Source organism: Dasypus novemcinctus, chromosome 19 (assembly GCF_030445035.2).
Source record: "Dasypus novemcinctus isolate mDasNov1 chromosome 19, mDasNov1.1.hap2, whole genome shotgun sequence".
Classification (NCBI taxonomy): domain Eukaryota; kingdom Metazoa; phylum Chordata; class Mammalia; order Cingulata; family Dasypodidae; genus Dasypus; species Dasypus novemcinctus.
In genome coordinates, this window is record NC_080691.1 from 16,899,863 (window position 1) to 16,919,975 (window position 20,113).

A 20,113-nucleotide genomic window follows, 5' to 3' on the forward strand; every position below is an offset into this window, starting at 1 on the left:
GGTGGACGCCAAGAAGCAAAGATGCTGCAGGCTCATGCATCTGGATCTTAGTTTCACGACTGCCGTCTACTTGCTGTGTGACTGGGCAAGCTACTTAACCTCTCTGAACCTCAAAGTACTCAATAATAAAATGGGGTCAATGAGGAAACCACCCAGAGCATTGTAGAAGAGGGGAAAAAAGTCCTTAGGACGCCTGGATCGCAGCAGGAAATCCATGAACAGCCACCGTTATTACATTTTGCTGTCTGGTCTCGGGGCAGCTGCTTGGCCTCTCTGGGCCAGTTTCCCCGCCTGAAGCAGAGGGATCATGGACACCAGCCCATGGGGGGGATACGACGGCTGCTCGGGCGGGGTGGCCCCGTGGCCTTGGGCGGGCCGCGCGGTGCCGGCGCCGAGCCCCTACCTGCGTGATGGAGCCCTCCTTGAGGGGCCGGGGGGCCAGGGGCAGCTCGGGCGTGCGGCGCAGCTCCTCGCGGGGGATCTCGTGGATGGAGCGGCCGGCCTCCTTCACGGTGGCCAGCAGCCCCTCGTGCGCGGGCTTCAGCTTCAGGGCGCCCAGGGCGTCGGCGGGGCGCGCGCGGTAGGCCTCGGGCAGCTCGCGCGCCGGCGGCGGCGTGCCTTCGCGCTTCAGCAGCTTGGCCTCGCGGCGCAGGTAATCCTCCTGGGCCTCCACGTAGGAGCGCGGGATGCCTGCCAGGGCGACGGGGAGGGCAGCTCGACCCCGGGCACGGTGCCTCGCCGACCCCGCCGGGCCGGCTCTGGGCCTGGGTTCGAATCCCGGCTGCCGAGGGGCCTGGAGCCTGCCCTGCCCTCCGAGGCCTGGTTTCTCGGTACATAAAATGAGGACGGTCACGGAAACCTCCTCGCTCAGGGGCACAGGGTAGGGGAGAAGACGCAGTGCCGAGCACAGGCCCGGGCTCCCTGCTGCGGCTCCCGGCCGGCCAACGAGAACCCACCTCTTTGACCTGAGCCTCGGTTTCCTCACCTATGAAAGGCGACCACCAGCCAGGGCTTCCCGGGCGAGGGCAAGCAACGTGGCCGCGGCCGCCGCTTCGCCTCCACTTCCTGGTTCAAAGCGCCAAGCGCTGCCCTCACACCCTATCCCTGGACACGTGACCATGTCACACGCGTGGGCCACACCCCGTCCCGGGCACCTGTCCTCCGGGTTCCCGCCGCGCTCCAGGGCAGGCTCCCTTCCCGCCCCGCGCGGGCACCCGAGCTGGGCTACCTTGGGTGATGGAGCCGCGGAGGTGGTGCTGCTCCTTGAGGTGGGGGGGGCTGTGCCGCTCGGGGGGGACAGCGCGGCCCATGAGACCTGCGGGCAGAAGCGCCATCACGCGGGTCCCTGGCCTGGCTCTGTGCAGCGGCAGGGCTCCGGGCCTCCGGGTGTCCCCCAGTCACCGAAAGGCCACCCCAGGACGGTGACGGTTGCAGGGGACGTGGGGGCAAGGGTCCTGTGCAGCCCCGCCTCGGCCTTCCTACCCACGACCCAGCACCGGCTTCCCTGGCTCCCAGGGCAGGCTGAGGCAGCACCCCTGTCGCCGTCCTGACCCAGGCACCCCCCAGGCAGGTCCCACCATCCCCAGCGAGTGGGGCACCCACCTTCGATGCTGGCCGAGGAGACGGCCCGACCGACGCGGCCCTCCATCATGTCATAGGTGCGCTTGGGTGCCGCGGCCTCGTGGGCGGGGCCTGAGCTGCTCCTGCCATCCTCTTTGGAGCACTGGGACATGCCGCCTGCAGTAGACAGGCCGCAGGCGTGAGGCCCCGCAGCAGGGGGGGCATGCGCCTGGGGCCGGAGGGGCGGCGGGCACAGTGGCTGGCCACGCCCCCCGCAGTGCCGAGGCCGAGCAGCCGGGCGGAGGCAGGGCAGGGGGGACGACAGGAGGGGCAGGGCGCATGGCTCGCCGGGCGGTCCTGGCAGCAGGTGCAGCGCCCGGCCCAGACGTGGGCACATGGGCCTGGGCACGCAGACGTGTCTCTGTGCAGGGATGGGCCGGGACTGGACAAGTCTGCACGTGAGCGTGCAGTCACGCCAGGAAACCTGCGCCCACGTGCGGGCGTGTGCCCGCGTCTGCAGGGGGCAGGAGGCTCCGTGGCGCTGGAGGCCTTGCCAAGCCGGGGGGGGCCCGCGGGGGCCGGGACATCCTCCAGCAGGGCTCACGGACCCTGGGCGGGTCGTGGGTCTGAGCGGAAGGATGCAGGCCCTGAGAGGGCATGGGCCGGGGTCCCACCCGCCAGGCCGCAGGCACCTCAAGGGGACTTTCCGTCCAAGGGTGGCCGAGTTCGGGCCCCTGCCAGCCCTAGGCTGGCCCCTCTAAGACACACTCTGTGGCCTCACAGGGTCCTCCAAGCAGAAGCCACTCCAGAGGTGGCCAGCTGGTGGCCTATGGCCAGATGGTACTGCTGTCCTAGAACTTTCTACCATTAGCTGCTGACGTTCAGACACCGGGACATTTCAGATAAAAATGGAGATCAGGAAGCCTGGCCAGTGGGCTCCCCCCACCCCCCCGGGTGACAAGCAGCTGGGCATATGGCAGGCACCTCCTCTAAGCACAAACTGGGTCTCCGGTTGGCCACAGTCCTCTCCACTCCCTATTGCCTTTTGCCCAGTCTGCTTCCCTCACTGGCCACGTGGCCCCAGGATGCACACAGGAATTTAAAAGCTCCAATTTTAAGCCATTTTGAAGGTGAAAAATGTAAGGCTGTGGAGGTTTTAAGAGCTGAGTCCCAACAGGGCTCTCCACAGAGATGTGACTGCTAGGACCTGCCACCGGCGCATCCCAGCGCTCCCACCACACGCCACGCACCCCACCGCGGATGAGGCTGGATGCTCGGCCAGTGCCCCAGGAGGCACCCTGTTTCCTGTCCCCAAGGCCATCCAACCCACTTGGCAGCAGGGAGGCATGTGCATAAGCCACGCGGCCACTCCTGCTGCCTGGGACAGAGAGGGGCTCGGGGCGCAGGTTCCAGAAAAGAGAAGGCTCCCTGCGGGCCGGAGCGCGCTGCGCTGATGCGCCTGCCGGTCTGCCGAGGGCAAGCAGCGGGCCCTGCAGTGGGCGGCTCGGCGCCGCGTGCCCAGCCCTGCTCCCTTGGCGCATGCCCTGCAGGGCCCTGGGGTCCAGGAGCCCAGAAAGGGACAGGGGTGGGGGGCGCCCAGGCAGGGCTTGGGCTGGGAGGCTGCTCTGGCTCAGGCCCCGGCCCCAGCATGGTCACCCCTGGGACGCCACCGGGGAGCACGGGATTTGCCAGAAGTGCTGGGCTGGAGCCTGGCAGTGTGAGTCAGAGCCTCAGTTTCCCCGCTGGAAACCTGTCCTCAAACTGAACTGTGAAGGGCTGGGCCGAGGTGCCTGCTGCTGTTTTGCATGCCTGCAGGGATGGGGAGGTCACCACCTCTCTCTTCCGGTGTCGGCCGCCCCGACAGGCGGGACGGCCTCCCGCCCTTCCTCTTGTGGCTGGGAGGGAGCCCACAGGAAGGCCCCCTGGACACACCGCCCCTCGGTTTTTCCATCTGTGCAGCGGGAATGAACACCAGCTCCGCCCGTCACTCGAGGCTACCTTGTCGGCCGAGGACGCCTGGCTCCCCTGGCTCCCTCCAGCCCCCACCCAAACCCCAGGGAGGACCCGGCCCTCCTCTCCTGCCCGCCGGCAGGTCCCCCGCGACAAGCTGGGGGCGGGTCTCCCTGACTTGAAGCGGACTGGGCCACTTCCCACTTGCCCGGCCCCCGGGGCGGCCAGCCGCTCTCCCGGGGCAGGGCCTGGCTGGGAACCCCCCCCTCAGCACGCTTCCGCCTGCGGACGGACGGGAGGGAGGGGGCGAGGCTGGGCCGCCCACCGGTCACCCGGCCGGCTCCTCGCGGCTGCTGGCCATGGCACGCCCCGGAACTCACCCTCGTAGGAGAGGACGTGGCCCTTCTTGCCCTCGTAGATGACGTGGCCCTTGGGCAGCCCGTCCTCACGGCCGCGGTCGAGCCGGCCGGGGCTGTCCTCGCCGATGATCCTGGTGATGGTCCCCTTGTACAGGACGTCGGCGGGCGTGCCCTGCGGGGGAGCGCTGGGTGCTCGCTGGTCCTGGCACACGCCGGGTGCCCCTCAGACCCCCACCGCTTCCCCCAAGGCGCCTGTGTCTGCACAGGCGCCACCTCGACTGGGAGGCCGAGCTCTCCAGAAAGCAGCGGCATGGGGCGCAGGCGGCAGCTCCCATCAGGCACGTCCCGCGTGGCAGAGGCTGCCCTGGCACTCGGCCACCTTGCACAGTCCTCGCGGGCACCTGACGCCCCTCACTCGAGCCCCGCGGCCGCTCTGGGACCACACACGCAGCCTGGCCCCGGGGAGTCCTCAGCCCTGCCGCGGGCCCTGCCTTCTCAGGCGCTGACCGTCAGTGCAGGGTGCTGTGCCCGCCCCGGTGCAGCGGGTCTGGGTGTCCCAGGCGCGTGGTGAGGGGTGGGCTCAGGGCCACCAGGGGAGAGGAGCCCTCGGGCTTCCTCAGTGGGGCGCCAGCGCCGTGGGCGCAGGCCGTTCTTGCTGGCAGTGAGGGGCGCTGCGCACCGCAGGCTCCGGCAGCACCCCTGGCCTCCACCCCCGGCTGCTGGGAGCACGCTCCCTTGCCTCCCGGGGGACAACTGAGAAGGTCCCAGGGGCGGATCGTCCCTGGCTGTCCTCCCTGCCTGAGAGGGTGGGAGGGGAAGGGGGCCACGGGGAGGCGCATCTGTGGGTGACGTCCCGGGACACAATCGGGCTGTGAGGGCAGCTCTGGCGGCAGCACTGGGTGCCGCTGGGTGGCTGTGTGCCCTCAGTGGAATGGCCGCACCTCTCTGAGTCTATACCTCTGTGCACAGACCAGGCTCCGCGTGCACAGCTCCCACAGGCGCAGGCAGACGAGACGCCCCAGTCCCTGCCCTCCCTGCCCCTTTCTGTGATTCTGGGGGCCAGGCCCCACCCCCTCCCCCCGCCCCGGGCACTGTCACCCTGCTCTTTAATGGGGGTCCGCCTTCCTGGCTGCGTTGGTGCCTGGCGGAAGGGTGCTGGGTTTTACTCTGGTCTGTGTCCTCAGTCCCCCGGCCCCACGGCGACAGCGAACATTCGTGCAGGAATGGCGCATCCGAGGGCCAGGCCATCGCCACGGCCTGCGGCAGGGATCGGCCCCCACCCACGCCCGCCCGCCTCGGGACACCTACGTGGGTGATGGAGCCGCGGTAGGTGATGGGGCTCTCGGCGGGCACCCGGGCGCTGGGAAGGCCTTTGGTGATGCTTCCTCCGGGCACCGAGCCCAGGGATGTCCCTGGGAAACACAGACCTGGGGCTTGCGGGGGTCCACTGCCCTCCCGGGCCCGGGGGCTGCTCCAAGCGGGCTCGTGTAACCCACGAGGACCCCTGGACGTCCCGCAGCAGAGGCACTCCCCCTGCCCGTGGCAGGGCAGGTGACTGCGAAGAGGGTCCCCTGGGCCCCCGAGGGTGCTTCGGGGCAGGTTCCAGGCTCAGGGGCCCAGGGGACCTTCCATGCAGAGCCGGGACGCCCGCCCCGGGCCTACCTCGCAGCACAGAGGTCTCCTGGGCACTGGGCACCCCCAGGCTCTCCGGGGGCCCGGCCTGGCCCCGCGGGGACAGCTGCTCCTGCTTCACGCCGCTGAAGGGTGCTGGGGAAGGCGAGGGGTGAGCCGTGCCGCCGGGGCAGGGCTGGGGGAGGACTGCCCCCTGCCCCCCCAGCGCTCCCTCCCCAGCCCCACCCAGACAGCTCACCCAGCTTCTTGGGGTCCAAGGCGAGGGGCAGCCCCATGGTGATGGGGCCCACGGGTGCCTTGGCGTGCTCCGAGTAGGGGACGTGGAGCTGCATCGACACTCCCTGAAGAGGCAGAGGTTGTGGGGTCACCGTCCCCCAGCGTCCCCCCACCACACCTCAGCTGGAGCGCCCTCCAGGGCGGGGCCCCTGGGCACGCACCCAGGGCCCAGAGGCCTCGAGCTCCCCAGCCCCGGGCGACCCTGCACGAGCCAACGCCTCCCGCACAGCCCCGGCCCTGGCCTGGGAGCCGGGCCTGCTGCCTCGCGTGGCCGACGGGAGACGGCGCACGGGCTCCCGGGCCAGCTGCTCTAAGTGCCCCACCTCGCCGTTCCGTGGGCAGGGAAACTGAGGCACACAGAAGCCAAGTCACTTGCCCGGGGCCCACGGTCCTGGCTGCCCCGTGGAGGGACCACCCCCCTGCTCGGTCCCCAGCTCGGCCGAGAACCCCAAGAACCCAGACCCCACCCAGACCCCATGTCATGTGTGCCCTGGTCCCTGGGCAGCACGGCCACTCCCGGGGGCTGCCCTCGCGCCTCACCTGGGAGATGGCCCCCAGGGGCCTCTCGAGGAGGCTGGGGTGCTTGGTGGAGGAGATGAGGGGCGGCGGGTTGGAGATGGTGGGTGGGCGTGGCAGCACAGGCCGGGCACTGTCGTGGAGGCCCAGGGGCAGCGGGTGACCTGGAGGGTACAGGCCTGTCTGTCACGGGCACAGGGGAGGCCGCGCCCCAGCTCCTGCGTGCCCCAGCCGCACGCCCGCTGCCGCCCCTGGGCTGCTTCCCCACCCAGCCCCTCAACTCTCACCCAGACCCCTTCACCCACCCCGTTCCCACCTGGCCCTCCAGTCCGTTCCCTGCACGGAAACCAAGGGTTCTTTCTGCAAGTGCACTCACTAGTGGCCCCTGCCCCGCTGTGACCCCATGGCTCCCCACTGGCCTCGGGGCAGCCTTAGCCCCCGGGCTCTGGGCCGCCCGTGGCTCTGGGCTCCCGGCTCCCCGCGGCAGCTTGCTGTGGCCCCCGGGCTCCTGCTCTCTCCTGCCCCTGGGCCTCTGCACGCGAGGGCCCTCTGCTCGGCGGCCCCCGTTCCAGCTCCTCTCCCCGCTCTTTGCCCGCTGCCCTGCAGGTCGACTTGGCTCTGGGAAGCCCCTGCCCAGTCCCCGCCCACGTCAGCCCCTGGCTAGGTGGCTCCTCTCGCCACCTGTCCGCGCTCTAGCTCTATGGTGGCAGTGGAGAGCAGTGGCCCTGCTCACGATGCTCGCCAGTCCCAGCACTCCTGGGGCTGCCTACTGCCAGCCACTCCGATGCCAGGCACGCTGATGCCAGCCCGCAGACCGCCAGTCTCAGGAGATGCACCCTAACCCCTGGCAGGCCAACCCTCCCGTGGGGTCCCGTCAGATGACATGGCCTTCAGCCTGCTATGCTGGGCCAGGGCAAACAGCTGGTGCCCAATGATTGCACACGGCGGAGGTGGAGCGGGTGGCTGCGCTCGAGACGCTGGGCCGAGCTACTCACCAGACGGCGCGTAGGAGAAGGCCGAGGGCTCCGGCGCGTGTGGGGAGGCCTTGATCACCTCGCGGGGGGGCGTGGGGAAGGGCCAGCACGGGGGCTCCGCGGGCAGCTTCGGGCCCTCGGCCGCGAAGGCCGGGAAGAGCACAGGCTTCTCTGCTGAGGGCACAGGGCGGCCGTCAGGGACCCCACCTGCCCCGGCAGCCCCGCCTTCCTCACGCCCAAGGTGCTGGCCTGGGGCAGGTGGCCTGGCCCTCAGCTGTGGGGGTCTCGATGGCCGGCCTCTTCCAGGAAGGCCCCCAGGTCTGCCTGCCTGGGCACGGCTCTGTGCTCCTGGGAATTTCTCCATGGCACGTGCGTGTGTCTCGGGGACTAGGCGGGCTCCCGGCTGCTCCCAGGATCCCAGGGAGCCCATGAGGACCAAGCTGGGTCCCTCTGGCTCTCGTAACCCCACAGGCACATGTCCGGGTCCAGGTGAGCCGGGGGCCCTTGACAAACATCCAGGCCAGGAGGCCGCCGACCACGGCGCCCGGCGCCACCCCCTGCCCCTGGAAGTAGGTTTTATGGTCAGACGCGTGTCTGCCTGTTCGTTTCCTGCTGATGGCAGAGCCGAGTGGTTGCGAGGGACCATCTCGCTGGCGAAGCCGTGGGCAGGTCTCACTGTGGGCCCGGAGCCCCAGAGCCCAGGCACTCGGGTGGAGGCCGCCCCCACAGCCACTGCACGGGGTAAGGACCACACGTCTCCCAGCAGGACCTCGAGGGGCCCCCCAGCAAGCATGTAAGGAGCAGACTGTTACCAGGCCCGTTTTACCGAGGGGAAACTGAGGCACAGGCACATCAAGGGACCCATCCACGACCACCAGCGAGGATTTGATCCCTCGACGCCCCGGCCCGGGCAGCTGCCAATGCTGACATGGCAATAACAAGGGGCACCCTCTGCGAGCCTCCCGTGCCCTGGCTCGCACCCACGCGCTTTACGCACGGCGACCCTCTTATCTTCACGACACCCTGTGAAGAGCTGACCACGATGATCTCTATTTTGCAGATGGGGAAACCGAGGCAGAGAGGTCAAGCCATCCAGCAAAGGCCCACAGCCAGCAGTGGCCAGAGAGCGATTTGACCCCCAGCAGTGGGCCCACAAACAGCGGCCGTTAGTGCCGCAGCACAGCATCAGAGGGAGGGGAGAGGGCGGTGGACGACCGCAGGTCTGGGATGCCCAAGGGCCAAAGGCCCAGGGGCTCGGATGTGGCCCCCCAGCCCTCCCCACTGCCTCTCGCCCTTTGCTGAAATCTGTCAAACGCGCCACAGCCTCCGCCTCAGGAGTCAGTGTAAACCCTGGGGTTCAGAGTTAGCAAAGAGGGAAGTGAACTCGGGGCCCCTGGGCCGGGACCTGCGGCCGGTGCCAGCTCTCGGACCTCCGCGGGTGACGGGCGGAGTAGCCAGGTGCTGCGGGCCCGGCCGTGGCGGCAGAGGCGCGCGTGCAGCCAGCGCTCCGGTTCTGTCCTGGGAGAGACTGCGTCCTCTCGAAACCTGTGCCTGGTGAGCGGGGGCACCCAAGACGGGTCGGAGCCTCGGGAGCACCCCCAGCTGCCCCTGGCGCTGGCTCCACCTTGGCCCCGGCTGCGGGGCAGGGCATGCTGGGAGGGAAACTCGGGGCTGCCAGCCTGGGCAGGCCGCTGGGAGATGGCAGGTGCAGCCGCACCTGCTGCTGGGCCCGTGGAGCCGGGGCACCCACCTGGCCGCAGCGGCCCCCCGCGGAGCCCGGCGGCAGGGAGGGCTCCCACGGCCAGCGAGGGGGTGCTGGCTGCCAAGGCCTCCCGAGGGAGCTGAGCAGCGGCCCAGAGAGCCTGCGACGCAGGCGGTGCTCCTGCCAGGTGTGCCATCCCCTGGGCGAGCCTTCCCAGGGAGCAGCACGGCCGCGGGCCAGGCGCCAGGCTCCCAAACCGCTGGCGGGCGGCTGGCTTTCCAAGGACAGGGGCCCGACGCCCATCCCAGCAGGCCCCGGCTGGCCCATGTCGGTGCCCGACGCCCCCAGGTACAGTGCGACCCTGCTTGGATCTGATGCCCGCAGGCTCTTCAGGCTGGACGTGGCTGGGGCGGGCCCAGAGCTGCAGCGTCCTCCCGGAGCCGGGGTCTGGCTCGGTCCCTCACCCAGTGTGCGCAGCCCCTGAGGGGGCGGCTGGGTCCCAGAAGGCAGGCGAGCCGGCCCTGCTCGTGGGCAACTCCCCCGTGTCTCTCCCCAGCTCCACGGCCCCTCGGCCCCGAGCGCCACCACTGCTCGCCTAGACCGGCCCCACGGCCTCCTCAGTGGCCGCCCGCGTCTGGCCTTGACTCCTCCAGCTCTTTCTCCTCTCCTCAGTAAGGCCAGGGAGATCCCTCCAAGCTACAAGCCCGACTAGGCCCCTGACGTAGCCCCTCCGGCGGCTCCCCCTCTCGTGGCCTAAGGGGTCCTGTGCCCCCTGCGCCCCATTCCCACTCCGACCTCTCGCACTTGTCTCCCCAGCCCATCAGCCTCCGGCTCTCGCTCACACGAGCCAACTCTGCGCCTACACGGAGACTTGGCATGTGCCACGCACCCGGCCCGGCATCCTCACACAGCTGCGAGCTGTCCTCTCTGCAGACACTGTCCCCAGACCTGCATCGCACACATCTGCTTTGCTTCTTTGCCCTCAACTCTTAAGATCATCTGGCCCAGCCGCTTGTTGACCAAAGGAGAGTCTCGCCCTCCGTGGGCAGCGACTTGGCCACGGATGTCCCTGCTTAGCACAAGTTAAGCAGAAGCTGCTGTCCACTGCCTGCCATGGCCCAGGGGCCTCGGGACAGCTCTGTGTGCCGGGCAGGGGACGCCTGCCCCCCACGGGTTGCCCTCCACACTTCCTGCAGCAGATGAAAGGCGGCGGGGACCGCCGATTAGATAAGAAGCATCTGGCAGGCCCAAGGCACTTGGTGGAAGAGTGGAGACTTCCTCCTTCAGGGACAGCCTTGCTCTTTGTCCTCAGACGGACACGTGGCACCGCCCTCAAGAGGAGCCCGTGGCCGCAGGCCAGCCCAGCCTTCGAGAGGAAGAGTGAGGCTGAAACCGCGGCGGGGGACCCCCGCAGTGGCCACCTGAGCCTGTCCAGGGATGGTGCGGGGGGCCAAGCACGGTCGAGGTGGCCAGTCTAGGTGCTGCCACCCTCGGACCCTAGAGCGGCAGCAGGAGCCTGGGGTAAGCCCGGGGGGGGTGCTCAGCCCCACACCTAGCCTGCCAGCAGCACCCACCACGTGCCAGGCTGATCAGGGAAGGGCACAGCTCTGGGGACACAGTCTCAGCGCCTGCTGGGTCCCAGGGGGCACGAGAAGAGACCCAGAGAACAGGAAGTGGCGGCCGGCCTAGCTCCTGGCCTTGGGCTTCACATGGGGACAGTTCATGGTCCCCGGCAGCTGCTACCACACCGCTGCTCAGGGATCAGCCCACTGCCCCCACCGAACCCGGTGACCTCAACCAGGGACAAAGTCAAGACGGGCGGGAGGGGAAGCACCGCAAGCCGGCGCTGGGCCTCGGGCGTGGGTCTAGACGCTCACGTGAGGACGGAATCACACTAAGGCAGAGGCTGGGTTACGGACAAGCTGCCATGCACACATAGTGCTTCTAGAAATTTTGGCAAAACTTGCCAAGGCTGAGAACACAGGAGATTTCACACGAGAAGACAGCCTGCTGTCTTACTGTCGTGGCAATTCTTGGACGGGCAGACAGGCTGCCCACTTTAGAAAGAACACGAGCTCTCCGTTTTTGCCACAGCCCCCACCGTTCCCTAATGTCGTAGGCCCATCAGTCTTGCCCATTGATTCACCTGCCCGGCACTGCAGACGGGGGTGTGCGACAGCAGCTCTGGACCCACAGGTATACCTTATTGCTCCTGCCAGCCTCCCGCGTCCCTGGGTCCCCCAGCTGGGGGCACACCCTTACCTTCCTTCTCAGCAGGAGGCACAGGACTCCGGCTTTTGCCCTGAGGGCTGCTGCTGGGTTGCTGGGGGGTGTCAGGCTCTTGCTGCTGCAAGTGCTGGGATGGCAATGGGGCGGGGGGTGCTGGCTTTGGGGGCGCCGCGTCCTCCCGGGGAGCCTCATGGACTTTGGAGACCTGACGAGGAAGCAGAGAGGTGCAGAGGTCAGGGAGAGCCTTCTGCGCCCCGGGCGTGGGACGGGCCTGGGCAACGAGGCCAGAAGAGGCCATGAACCGCCCGGGGTCACGGGGCTCGGGCCGCGGCAGGGCAGGGCCTGGCACAACGCAGCGGGGCCGCCCCGGCAGGATGGGAGTGCCAGCCTTGGAAGGGGCGTGCCCCGCTGCCCACCGCCACCCCTTCCACCCAGCCCACCCGGTACCCCGAAGTCCTAAGAGACTCCGGGACTGAGAAACCAGCCTGTGCCTGCTCGGGGCACTCAAAGCTCCGTGACCCACACCCCGACCTGAGAAGGTGCGTCTTCAGCCCAGAGTCCCAGCTGCATGGGAGGTGTGGCCCCGCCCCCTCCGCTATGGGGAGACTCTTCTGGGCAGGAGGAGGGGGGACCTCAGGGGTCAGAGACCAGGTCCAGGGGCCCCTGCCCTCTCCCCAAGCAGGGTGCAAGCTGGGGGGCTCAGGAAGGCACCCTGGTGGGGGACAGCCAAGCCTCAGCAGCCCCAGGCCAGGAGGGTGGAAGGGTGGGGCTGGCAGGGGCTGGCGCCCCCGTCCAGCGCCCCACCCGGCGCGCCCGCTGGCGGCCTCATCTCCATGGGGACTGGGCCAGGAAGCGGGTGGGGCAGAAGAGCGAGGCCGCAGGTGCTGCCCCCACCCACCCCGGAGTCGGGCACCCGGCCCGGCCCAACGCACCGGCTTTCTCGGGGCACAGGAAATGGAGGTCGGGGCAGGGAGGGGCGGGGAGGGGCCCGTTTCCTCGCGCCGCGGGGGTCCACTCACAATGGGAGGGATGGCAGCCGCCCGCTGCTTCAGCTGCTTCAGGTCCAGCGGCTTCTGGGGCGAGGTGCTGGCCCGCACGTCGCCGGCCGGGGTGAGGAGGCTGGGCCGTGGGGACAGCAGCCTGGCAGGGACAGAGGTGTGAGGCCGGCGCCCGGGCCAGGGCAGGCTGTCCCACTTGCGCGCCTCTCCCGGCCCGAGCCCTGGGTGGTGAGCCCCGGGCGGGGCCCGCCAGGGCAGCGGGAGGCCGTCGACGCCCAGGGTCACACGGCCGGTCAGCTGGGCCAGCCCCGCGGGGACCGAGACGGCCCCCCAGCCCCAGCCCAGGGGCCAGGAAGCTGGACGCAGCTGGGAGGCAGCATTCCTGAGGCAGTCGAGGCACCGGGGCCCAGACCAGCCAGAGCCGGGGCTTACGCCACGCCCCACCCTCCAGGACCTGCAAAGCAGCCCAGGAATCAGCCAGAAGATGGTGCAACCGCAGCGTGGCTTCCGGGGGGGGTTAGCACAGGACGCCCGCTCAGGCCCAGACCAGGCCCGAGAGCAGGGACCAGGGGTCAGTGCCAAGGTCCACAGCTGCGCGATTCCCACTTGCCCCAAGAAACGGCCCCCGTGTCCCTCAGCGCACAGAGGGACAAACCAGCTGTGCTCCAGCCACACGGGCGAGGATTCAGCCGTCAAGGGGCAAGAGGTCCCGACGCGGGCTCCGACACGGAATGACCTAGAGGACGTGACGCCAGGCGGACACAGCTGACACAGAAGCCACGTGGTGCACGGGCCCCTCGGGAGCCACCAGCATGGCTCCAGGGAGGAGGCAGGTGAGCGCTGCTGGTGCGGGGGCGAGGGCGCGCAGTGACCGTTAGGGGAGCGGGGTTTCTCTGCTGGGTGACAAAAGCACTCTGGAATTAAACGGGGTGAGAGCTGAGCACCACCAAACAGAGTAAAATCCACAGACCGGTGTGCGCTTGAGGGGCAAGGGTACAGCACGTGAATTACATTTCAATAAAGCCGTTGGAAAAAGCTAAACAATCCTACACGCAGGCCGCAAAACCAGGAGTTGATGGACTAGCTGCATTTTTTATGAGAGTAAAATAATGTCCTTTGTTATATTTTATATGTAAGCATAAAGTACAAAAATGCCTTGTACAAAACACCTTAAAGCTAAGATGTAAATGTTTCTTCGTAGGAAGAGTACTTGGAGTTCGTATAAAATGTGTCCTTACAGCCCGTATAAAATGCAACGTTTGCCTGGTAATCAGACCATCAGTGGACCCCAGCCTTCTACGCAGGGCTTCTGCCCATTCTCGTGCCTCGGTTTCCCCGTGCTTCCTGACCCAGGCTGTGGGGCAGTCAAATGGGCAGGGTAAATGGGCATGGGGGACACCACAGAGGCCCAGAACCCTTCCGCTTGAGTCAGCAGCCGCCGTCACCCAGTGTGGTGAGGCACTTTATAGTTTAAGAGCCCAGTGAGGGCGAGCAGCTGGCGTGGGCAAGGTACTTTACAGTTTACGAGAGTGCGCTGGTCCCAGCACAGATCCCTCAGGAGCCCCTGAAGGCCCTGAGCCCCCCGAGGGAGCGGTGGGCGCGGCGGGAGGAGGGGAAGCAGGCAGGGTGACGCCTGGCCCCGCGAGCCACTCGTCCAGGCGGCGGCGGCGAGGGCGCCTCCCCGAGCCCTCCTCGCTGGCCCGGCCCTGCCGCTGTCCTCTCCCCTTTGTATTCCAGAAGACAGCAGCTTTTATTTTCCTCCCAGGAGGCAGGGCGGGGCATGGGCGCGTGGGGCCTGGCACGGCGGTGGGACCCGAGAGAGGCAGGGGAAGATGGTGGGGGGGAGAAGCCAGGGTGCCGCCCGGCCCACGGGTCAGAGCTCAGGCTGCGGGTTCAAATCCTGCCTCTGCAGTGACTTAACCTAACTGGGCCTCGGTCTCCTCGTCTTGGAAACGGAGACGACAATAGATGCTCCCTTGGGGGCTCAGGTGTGGGCCGAAGGAGGGGTACCCGTGCCCTGCCCAGGATGGCAGCTGTGCCGAGAGACAGGCTGTGGGAGCCGGGCCTGCAGGGCAGCGGTCAGGAGCACCCTGGGCACAAGGCCCCGGAGGGACTGCAAAGCACATCCCCGCTCCGGCCGCGCCGGGGGCCGGGAGGGTGCGGTGGCCTGGCCCCGCTATGGTGAGGTTGCTCTCCTCTGGCTCCTGGCCCACAGAGCCCTGCGCAGGCAGGTCTCTGCCCACCTCTCTGCCTTCCTCTCCATGGCCCCAGCCCCTCATCATCCTGTGCCACCCACAGGCCTCCTGGCTGCCCAGTGGACATGACCCCAAGTGGCCCCAGGGCCTTTGCACTGGCTGTGCCCCCTGCGGGGCCGGCTTTCCCTCCCACGCCTCGCGCAATGGGCTCCAGTCACCCTGTAGTCACCTCCTGCAGGAGGGATACGTGTTCCCTGCCAGTCCCACCCCCTCTCCACCCCCTCCCCGCCCCCGGTCTTTCCACTGTCCCCTTATCAGGCAGGCGATCGCTCTCTGTGCTTACTGCCCCGCTTTCTTATCGGTCGTCCTCACGAAAATGCAGGCGCCCTGAGCCGGGCCTCGTCCGCCCCGCTCCCCGCTGCCTCCTCAGCACCTGGAACGGAGCCTGGTCCCTGCTGGGGCCCAACCAGCGTCCGTGGGGTGAACCGGCCGGGCCGAGCCCCCGCTGGCCGCAGGGCCGAGGGAGGGCAGCCAGTCCTGCACAGAGTGCCGGCTGCAGGCCTGGCGCGGGCGGCCACCGCGCGGCTCGGACTCCATATTCCCACAGCGAGGCCACGAGTGCGGCCGTCCACAGCACCCGACAGCGCGGTCTCGGGCGGGGGGCAGGGACTTCCCCTCCTGCCCCTGCCAGGGAGCACCAGCTCCTTCTCTGGGGAGCAGAGCAGGGAGGGCGCACTCGGCAGTCAGAGCCGCCACCTCTGGGCGTCCGCCAAGAAAGCTCGGGTGGAGCTGCCTGGCGGACAGCGCCAGAGAACAGCCGGGGACCTGCCCCTCCCCGCACCGCCCGGGCCAGGCTGGGGCCAGAGCCAGAGTCCAGCAGTGGGGTCCCCACTGCTGGGGCTGGAAGTGGGGAACGGGGTGGCCAGCACCAGGGGAGCCGGAGGCCCACCTGCCCCCCTGGAGCCCCAGCCGCTGACACATGGCGCCCGCGTCCTCCGGCGCCTGCCTGGCCCCGCGCAGCGGGGGGAGGGAGCAGGCGGGGGCGAGGAAGAGGTCAGCCGGGTGGCCCGAGTCCAGGCTCGCTCGCGAGGGCAAGGCACGCCCTGAGGTCAGGGCGGGCGGGACGGACCAGGTGTCCTGACTCCCAGCCCAGTGCTCCCGCTCCCCCCGCTCCCCGGGGGAAAATACCGGACATTCAGGCCAGAGGGGTGGACGGAAGCCAGGCTCGGCTGCGGGGGGCGGGGCACGTCCCTGGGCAAGGGTGCCAGGGAAGGAGCTGGGAAGCCGAGAGCACCCGAGGGGCCCCGGGTCTGCCCGAGGGGTCGGGGGCTGCTGCGCCCAGGCTCCCGGCTCGGCAGCCTGGCAGGGGGTCTCTAGCGCGGGCACAGGCTTGTGGGGCCACCGAGTTGCAGGGCTGCCACGAGCTCAGCGGCTTCCGCCTCCGTGACTCTGCCCGGCGGCCGGCAGGAGGGGGCTGGCAAGCCGGCCCACCTTGAGCCCAGCGCCCAGGAGGGAAGGGCTGGCAGGCTCGCCAGGCCTGGCTTCCTCTCCCCGGGCCACGCATGAGCACTGTTTTCCGAGCCACCCGCCTGCCAGGGAGGCTCGGGACTCCACGTCCCCTGCAGCCCGCAGCCAGGTCTTCCCCCCCACTGCACGGCCACTGCCAGGCAGGGTGTGGCTCCGGCCGGCGGCCGCCCCCGGGACCCCAGCCTCAGCGGGCGGAGGACGGCGCAGGCTTGCCGCTCCGCTGAAGCGTGAGGCCTGAGCGCGAGGAGGAGCCCGATGCCTGGGTCGACATCCCAGCAAGCCCCAAGGGGAGACAGGCACGAGGGAGAGGCTCCCCAGGGCCCCGCGGGCCGGAAGGCCAGGCCATCCTTTTGCTCTGCCCTGGGCCTTCCCAGGAGATGCAGGGGCAGCAGACAGACCGTGCAGCTTTCGGGGCAAGGGCCCGCCGGTCTCGCTGGAAGCCCAGCCCCAGCCCCCGCGGGCAGCGGGCAGCGGGCACAGCTCCCTCGGCCGCCCGCAGACGGCCCTGACGCGGGCATGCGCGCCCTTGTTCCGGGCCAGGGCACCAGGTTCCAGAAGCATCTGGGCTGAAGATGGTTAAAATCCAGCGTCCCAGAGCCGAGGTGTGTGTGGGGGGTGATGCAAGGGGTTCCCCACACCGCCAGCCCGGAGGGTGAGGGGAGAGGTGGGCGTCAGGGACATCGGCGCCCCAACAGGACGGCACCTGCAAGGAAAGCTCCCCGAGGAGGACCTCCTCCCGCGAGGGCCTGGCCTGCGCCCCCCGCCCCGCCCGTCAAGGGCCTGGCACGCGCCTGCTTTCCTCCACGACCCTGTGGCACCCAAGCTGCCCAGCTGGACGGCCGCATCGGCCCCTCCGCTGCCCCCGTTAAACCCGCCCCACGTGGCGGCGGGGACAGCTTCAGAGCGTTAGGTCCTCCCCGGCCCTTGCGGGCAGGAAGTTCGACGTCTTCCGGTGGCCCCGAGAAGAGTCCGTGGCCGGCACCCCTCCCGATGCCGGAGAACCTGGCCCCCGCCCTGCACGCCCGCCTCCCCTCGTGCGCCCCTCTGTCGGCTCTGGGAGCGCAGCCTGGCACACCCTCTCCCCACACCCGGCCGTGGCTGCCCCCTCCTCAGCCGGGTCTCGGCGCGGGCACCTCCTCCCCCGTGCGCAATGGCGTTACTTCCTGACTCTGTTCGCTGCCACCTCCCTGGCTGGACCCCGCCTCCCGGGGGCAGGCAGAGAGTCGGTTGTTTGGCTGCCGTCTCGGCACCCGCTGGCGCCCAGTGGGGCCAACATGACTCGGGGAGCCGAGCCCCGGGCCGGGCCGCCGCTCACCTGCCCTTGTCGCCTGCCTCGGGCTCATCCACCTCGTCGGCGCTGCAGGTGGCGCTGGAGTCGCTGTCCTGGGGGGCGCCGGCGCCCTTGGCCGCGGTGGGCTTGCCACCGGGGCCGCCCTCCTTCCTTTCCGCCCTGGCGGGCCCCTCGGGCACGGCCTCGGCGCTGGCCTCGGCTCCGGGGGCCTGGCCGGGCGCCTCCTCCGTGGCCGCCTCCTGGCACTCGCTCTTGACCGCGGGCTCCTCCCTCGGCACCTCTCCGGGGTCCTGTGCCCTCCCCGCGTCTGCGGGTGGCTCTTCTGCGGCAGGCGGCTTCTGCTCCTCCCCGTCGGCAGCAGGGGCGGCCACGGCGACCTCGTCCTCCTCCTCCTCCTTGGGGGCCGCGGGAGGGGGCGCCGCGGGCGCCGGGGAGGCTGCGGGGGGCGTGGGCGGGCCGGCGGCGGGGCCCGGGGCGGGCTCGGCAGGGGCAGCGGCGTCCTCCGGCGGCGGGGTGGGCGGCTCAGGGGGCGGCCCGGTGGTGCCCAGGGCGGCTGGGGGCTTGGTCCCATTCAGCCCGGGGTCCTTGGCGGCCTCGGTGCGGGGCGAAGGGATGCTCTCGGTGTCCGAGCTGTTGTTGACAGTGGCTGCGGGGACAGAGCAGAGACGGTGAGCGGCGAGGGGGTCGGCGGGCGGGGAGGGTGCCACGGGGGCAGGCAGCGGGCACGGCTCCTCAACCAGGCCCCGGGCCCCGGCCCCCCAGGACCCCCGGCGGCAGTGGCACCACCGAGGACACAAGCAGCCCTGCAGCTCCCACGTGCCCGGGGAGTCCCCGCCGGGTTGCCCCAGCCCCGAGGCTGAGCCCACGGCGACTTGGGCTGGGCCTGCCCTCGGCGCGGTTCCCAGGCCTTCTCCGTGGCCGGTGCCCGGCCCTGGGGTACAGGGTGGCGGGCACAGCCGAGCACCCACCGGTTCTGCCCCCTGCTGGCTGCGTGCCGGGGGAACGCGGGTATGCCCTGGAGGCTGGGGCGACGGGTTCCCAGCTCAGGGGCTCCGAGGCGGGGGTGGGCCGGCCGGAGGGGAGGCGGTGCCAGGCACTGTCCTTGCCGCCACGGGCACTAGGAGGCGACGTCTGACACGGGCCTGGTGGGCACGGAGGCGGCCACGGGAACGGCACAGCCCCCACTCCGCCCCTTCCCCGGAGCGCCTGGTATACAGCAGGTGCACAAAAAGTGCATAGACAGAGGGCAAGGGGACCTGGCTCGGTCCTGGCTCTCGAGCCTCTAAGACACTTCAGGAACTGTTCTGGGTCTCAGTTTCCCGTGTTTTCTCTGGAATGGGGACACTCCAAAGTTCCTGCACTGGCTGTTACGGAAACTTGAGCAGCCGAGCGCCACGGGGCAACAGCAGCGAGGGCCAAGAGGCCGGCGGGCGGCACGCAAGCTGCGGGGGCCCGGGGCAGAGCCCCGGAGCCACAGGGGGTGGGAGGGGGGCGGCGGCAGCCCTCGCAGCAGAGGCATGCTCACAGGGTGGGGCCCCCCGGCCCGGCCCCCCACCTCCAGGCCAGCCGGCCACGTCCGTACCTGGGGCACCGCACTCCCCTCTGAGCACCTCATTCCCAGAGGCACGTAAGGCTGGAAGGAAGTTAGAGACAAGTTAGAAGCGAGGCGGGGGCTCCAGCGCAGGAGGGGAGGGGCAGGCAGGGGGCGGCCGTGGAGGGGCCGGGGGCTCAGCAGGCAGCAGGGGACGGCAGGGGCTTCCGCTGGCCACTCGCCCCTCCAGGCTCGCGGACCCCAGTGGCCAGGGGTCCCCGGGCCTGTCCGCGGCCAGGCACTAGAAGGGTTATCTGGGGCGAGAGGCCAGCCTCGCCCACTCCTGCGTGACCTTGGATGAGATGCCGGCTTTCTCTGGTCCGAGGCTCCCAGGCTGCCCCGGGGGAGGGGGCTGCTGACCCGAGGGGCGGGCAAGCCTGTCTCCCACCATCGAGGCAGCGCCCAGCCAGCAGGGGCTGCTCCTTCCAGAAATGGCCCCAGTGATGGCGACACACCTTGCCGCGAAGGTCCAGTACCTGCTCAACCCCTTCTATGACCTGGTGTCCTTAACCCTCAACGACCTCTAGGCTCAGAACAGTCATCCCCCTTCTGCAGACAAAGAGGCACAGAGGGGGAAGCAACTGCGCAAGGCCACACAGCAGGGGCCTGGCCCCAGGGCTGGGGGAGCCAAGCGCCCCACCTGGCCTGCTGCCGGCAGCCGTCCCGCTCTCCCTGCCCCAGGCGGCCAGCAGGGCCTGAGGCGGCTCAGGCCGAGGCCCGGGGGCAGCCACCTCAAGGAGGGGCGCCCAGCTCCTGGGTTCCTGGGCTGCAGCACAAGCCAGAACTGCCCAGAGGGCCGGGCAGGGCCCTAGACTCTGCATTCCTAACAAGCTGGCCTTCAAGGCTACCACTGCCCCCAGAACACCAGAAGAGTGCCGGGGCCAGGAGGGTGTGCGGCAGGCGGCCGCCTCCTTGGCACGCCCAAGGGGCTCCCAGCCCGAATCCTGGTCCCCACTGGGCCAGCGGTGTGACCTCGGGTAACCTCCGGCCCAGAGGACCCGTCTTAGAGCCCTTGCTGCTCTGACGACTGCTGCTGGCACCAGTGGCACTCGGGGGCCACACAGGCTCTACCCCCAGCTCACCCCATCCCGATGCGACAAGGCGCTTGCTGCCCACCTGTCCCACGCTGCTGCGGGCTGGCCAGGGCTACCAGAAGGTTCCGTCAGGGTGGTCCTGCTCCTAGTCCAGCTCCCATCTCACCCCAGGTCCCAGTCCCAGCAGCACGTCCCCACTCCTCCTGGTTGCACCCCCATTCCCCCAGCCCCGATCGCGCTGGACAGGCGCCACCACGAGGAATGCCCTCTGCCAGGCCT

The 20,113-nt window shown here is 69.6% G+C and overlaps 1 protein-coding gene across 18 annotated transcripts in view; it reads right to left on the minus strand.

Moving 5' to 3' along the window:
• The window catches only part of NCOR2 (nuclear receptor corepressor 2), a 158,774-nt gene that overhangs the window by 15,350 nt on the left and 123,311 nt on the right, over positions 1 to 20,113 (minus strand). For 8 of the 18 annotated variants that reach the window (XM_058281238.2, XM_058281240.2, XM_058281249.2 and 5 more), the window contains exons 20-32: positions 18,792 to 18,842; positions 17,234 to 17,855; positions 12,218 to 12,338; positions 11,232 to 11,403; positions 7,289 to 7,441; positions 6,318 to 6,457; positions 5,740 to 5,842; positions 5,532 to 5,636; positions 5,178 to 5,296; positions 3,891 to 4,041; positions 1,603 to 1,737; positions 1,229 to 1,315; positions 404 to 690 (exon numbers count right to left, since the gene is read on the minus strand). In XM_058281238.2, the coding sequence (XP_058137221.1) occupies positions 404 to 690; positions 1,229 to 1,315; positions 1,603 to 1,737; positions 3,891 to 4,041; positions 5,178 to 5,296; positions 5,532 to 5,636; positions 5,740 to 5,842; positions 6,318 to 6,457; positions 7,289 to 7,441; positions 11,232 to 11,403; positions 12,218 to 12,338; positions 17,234 to 17,855; positions 18,792 to 18,842 (2,246 nt within the window). The remainder of the gene's footprint in view (positions 1 to 403; positions 691 to 1,228; positions 1,316 to 1,602; positions 1,738 to 3,890; positions 4,042 to 5,177; positions 5,297 to 5,531; positions 5,637 to 5,739; positions 5,843 to 6,317; positions 6,458 to 7,288; positions 7,442 to 11,231; positions 11,404 to 12,217; positions 12,339 to 17,233; positions 17,856 to 18,791; positions 18,843 to 20,113) is intronic. The other 10 variants (XM_058281252.2, XM_058281254.2, XM_058281253.2 and 7 more) reach the window with 5 other exon arrangements.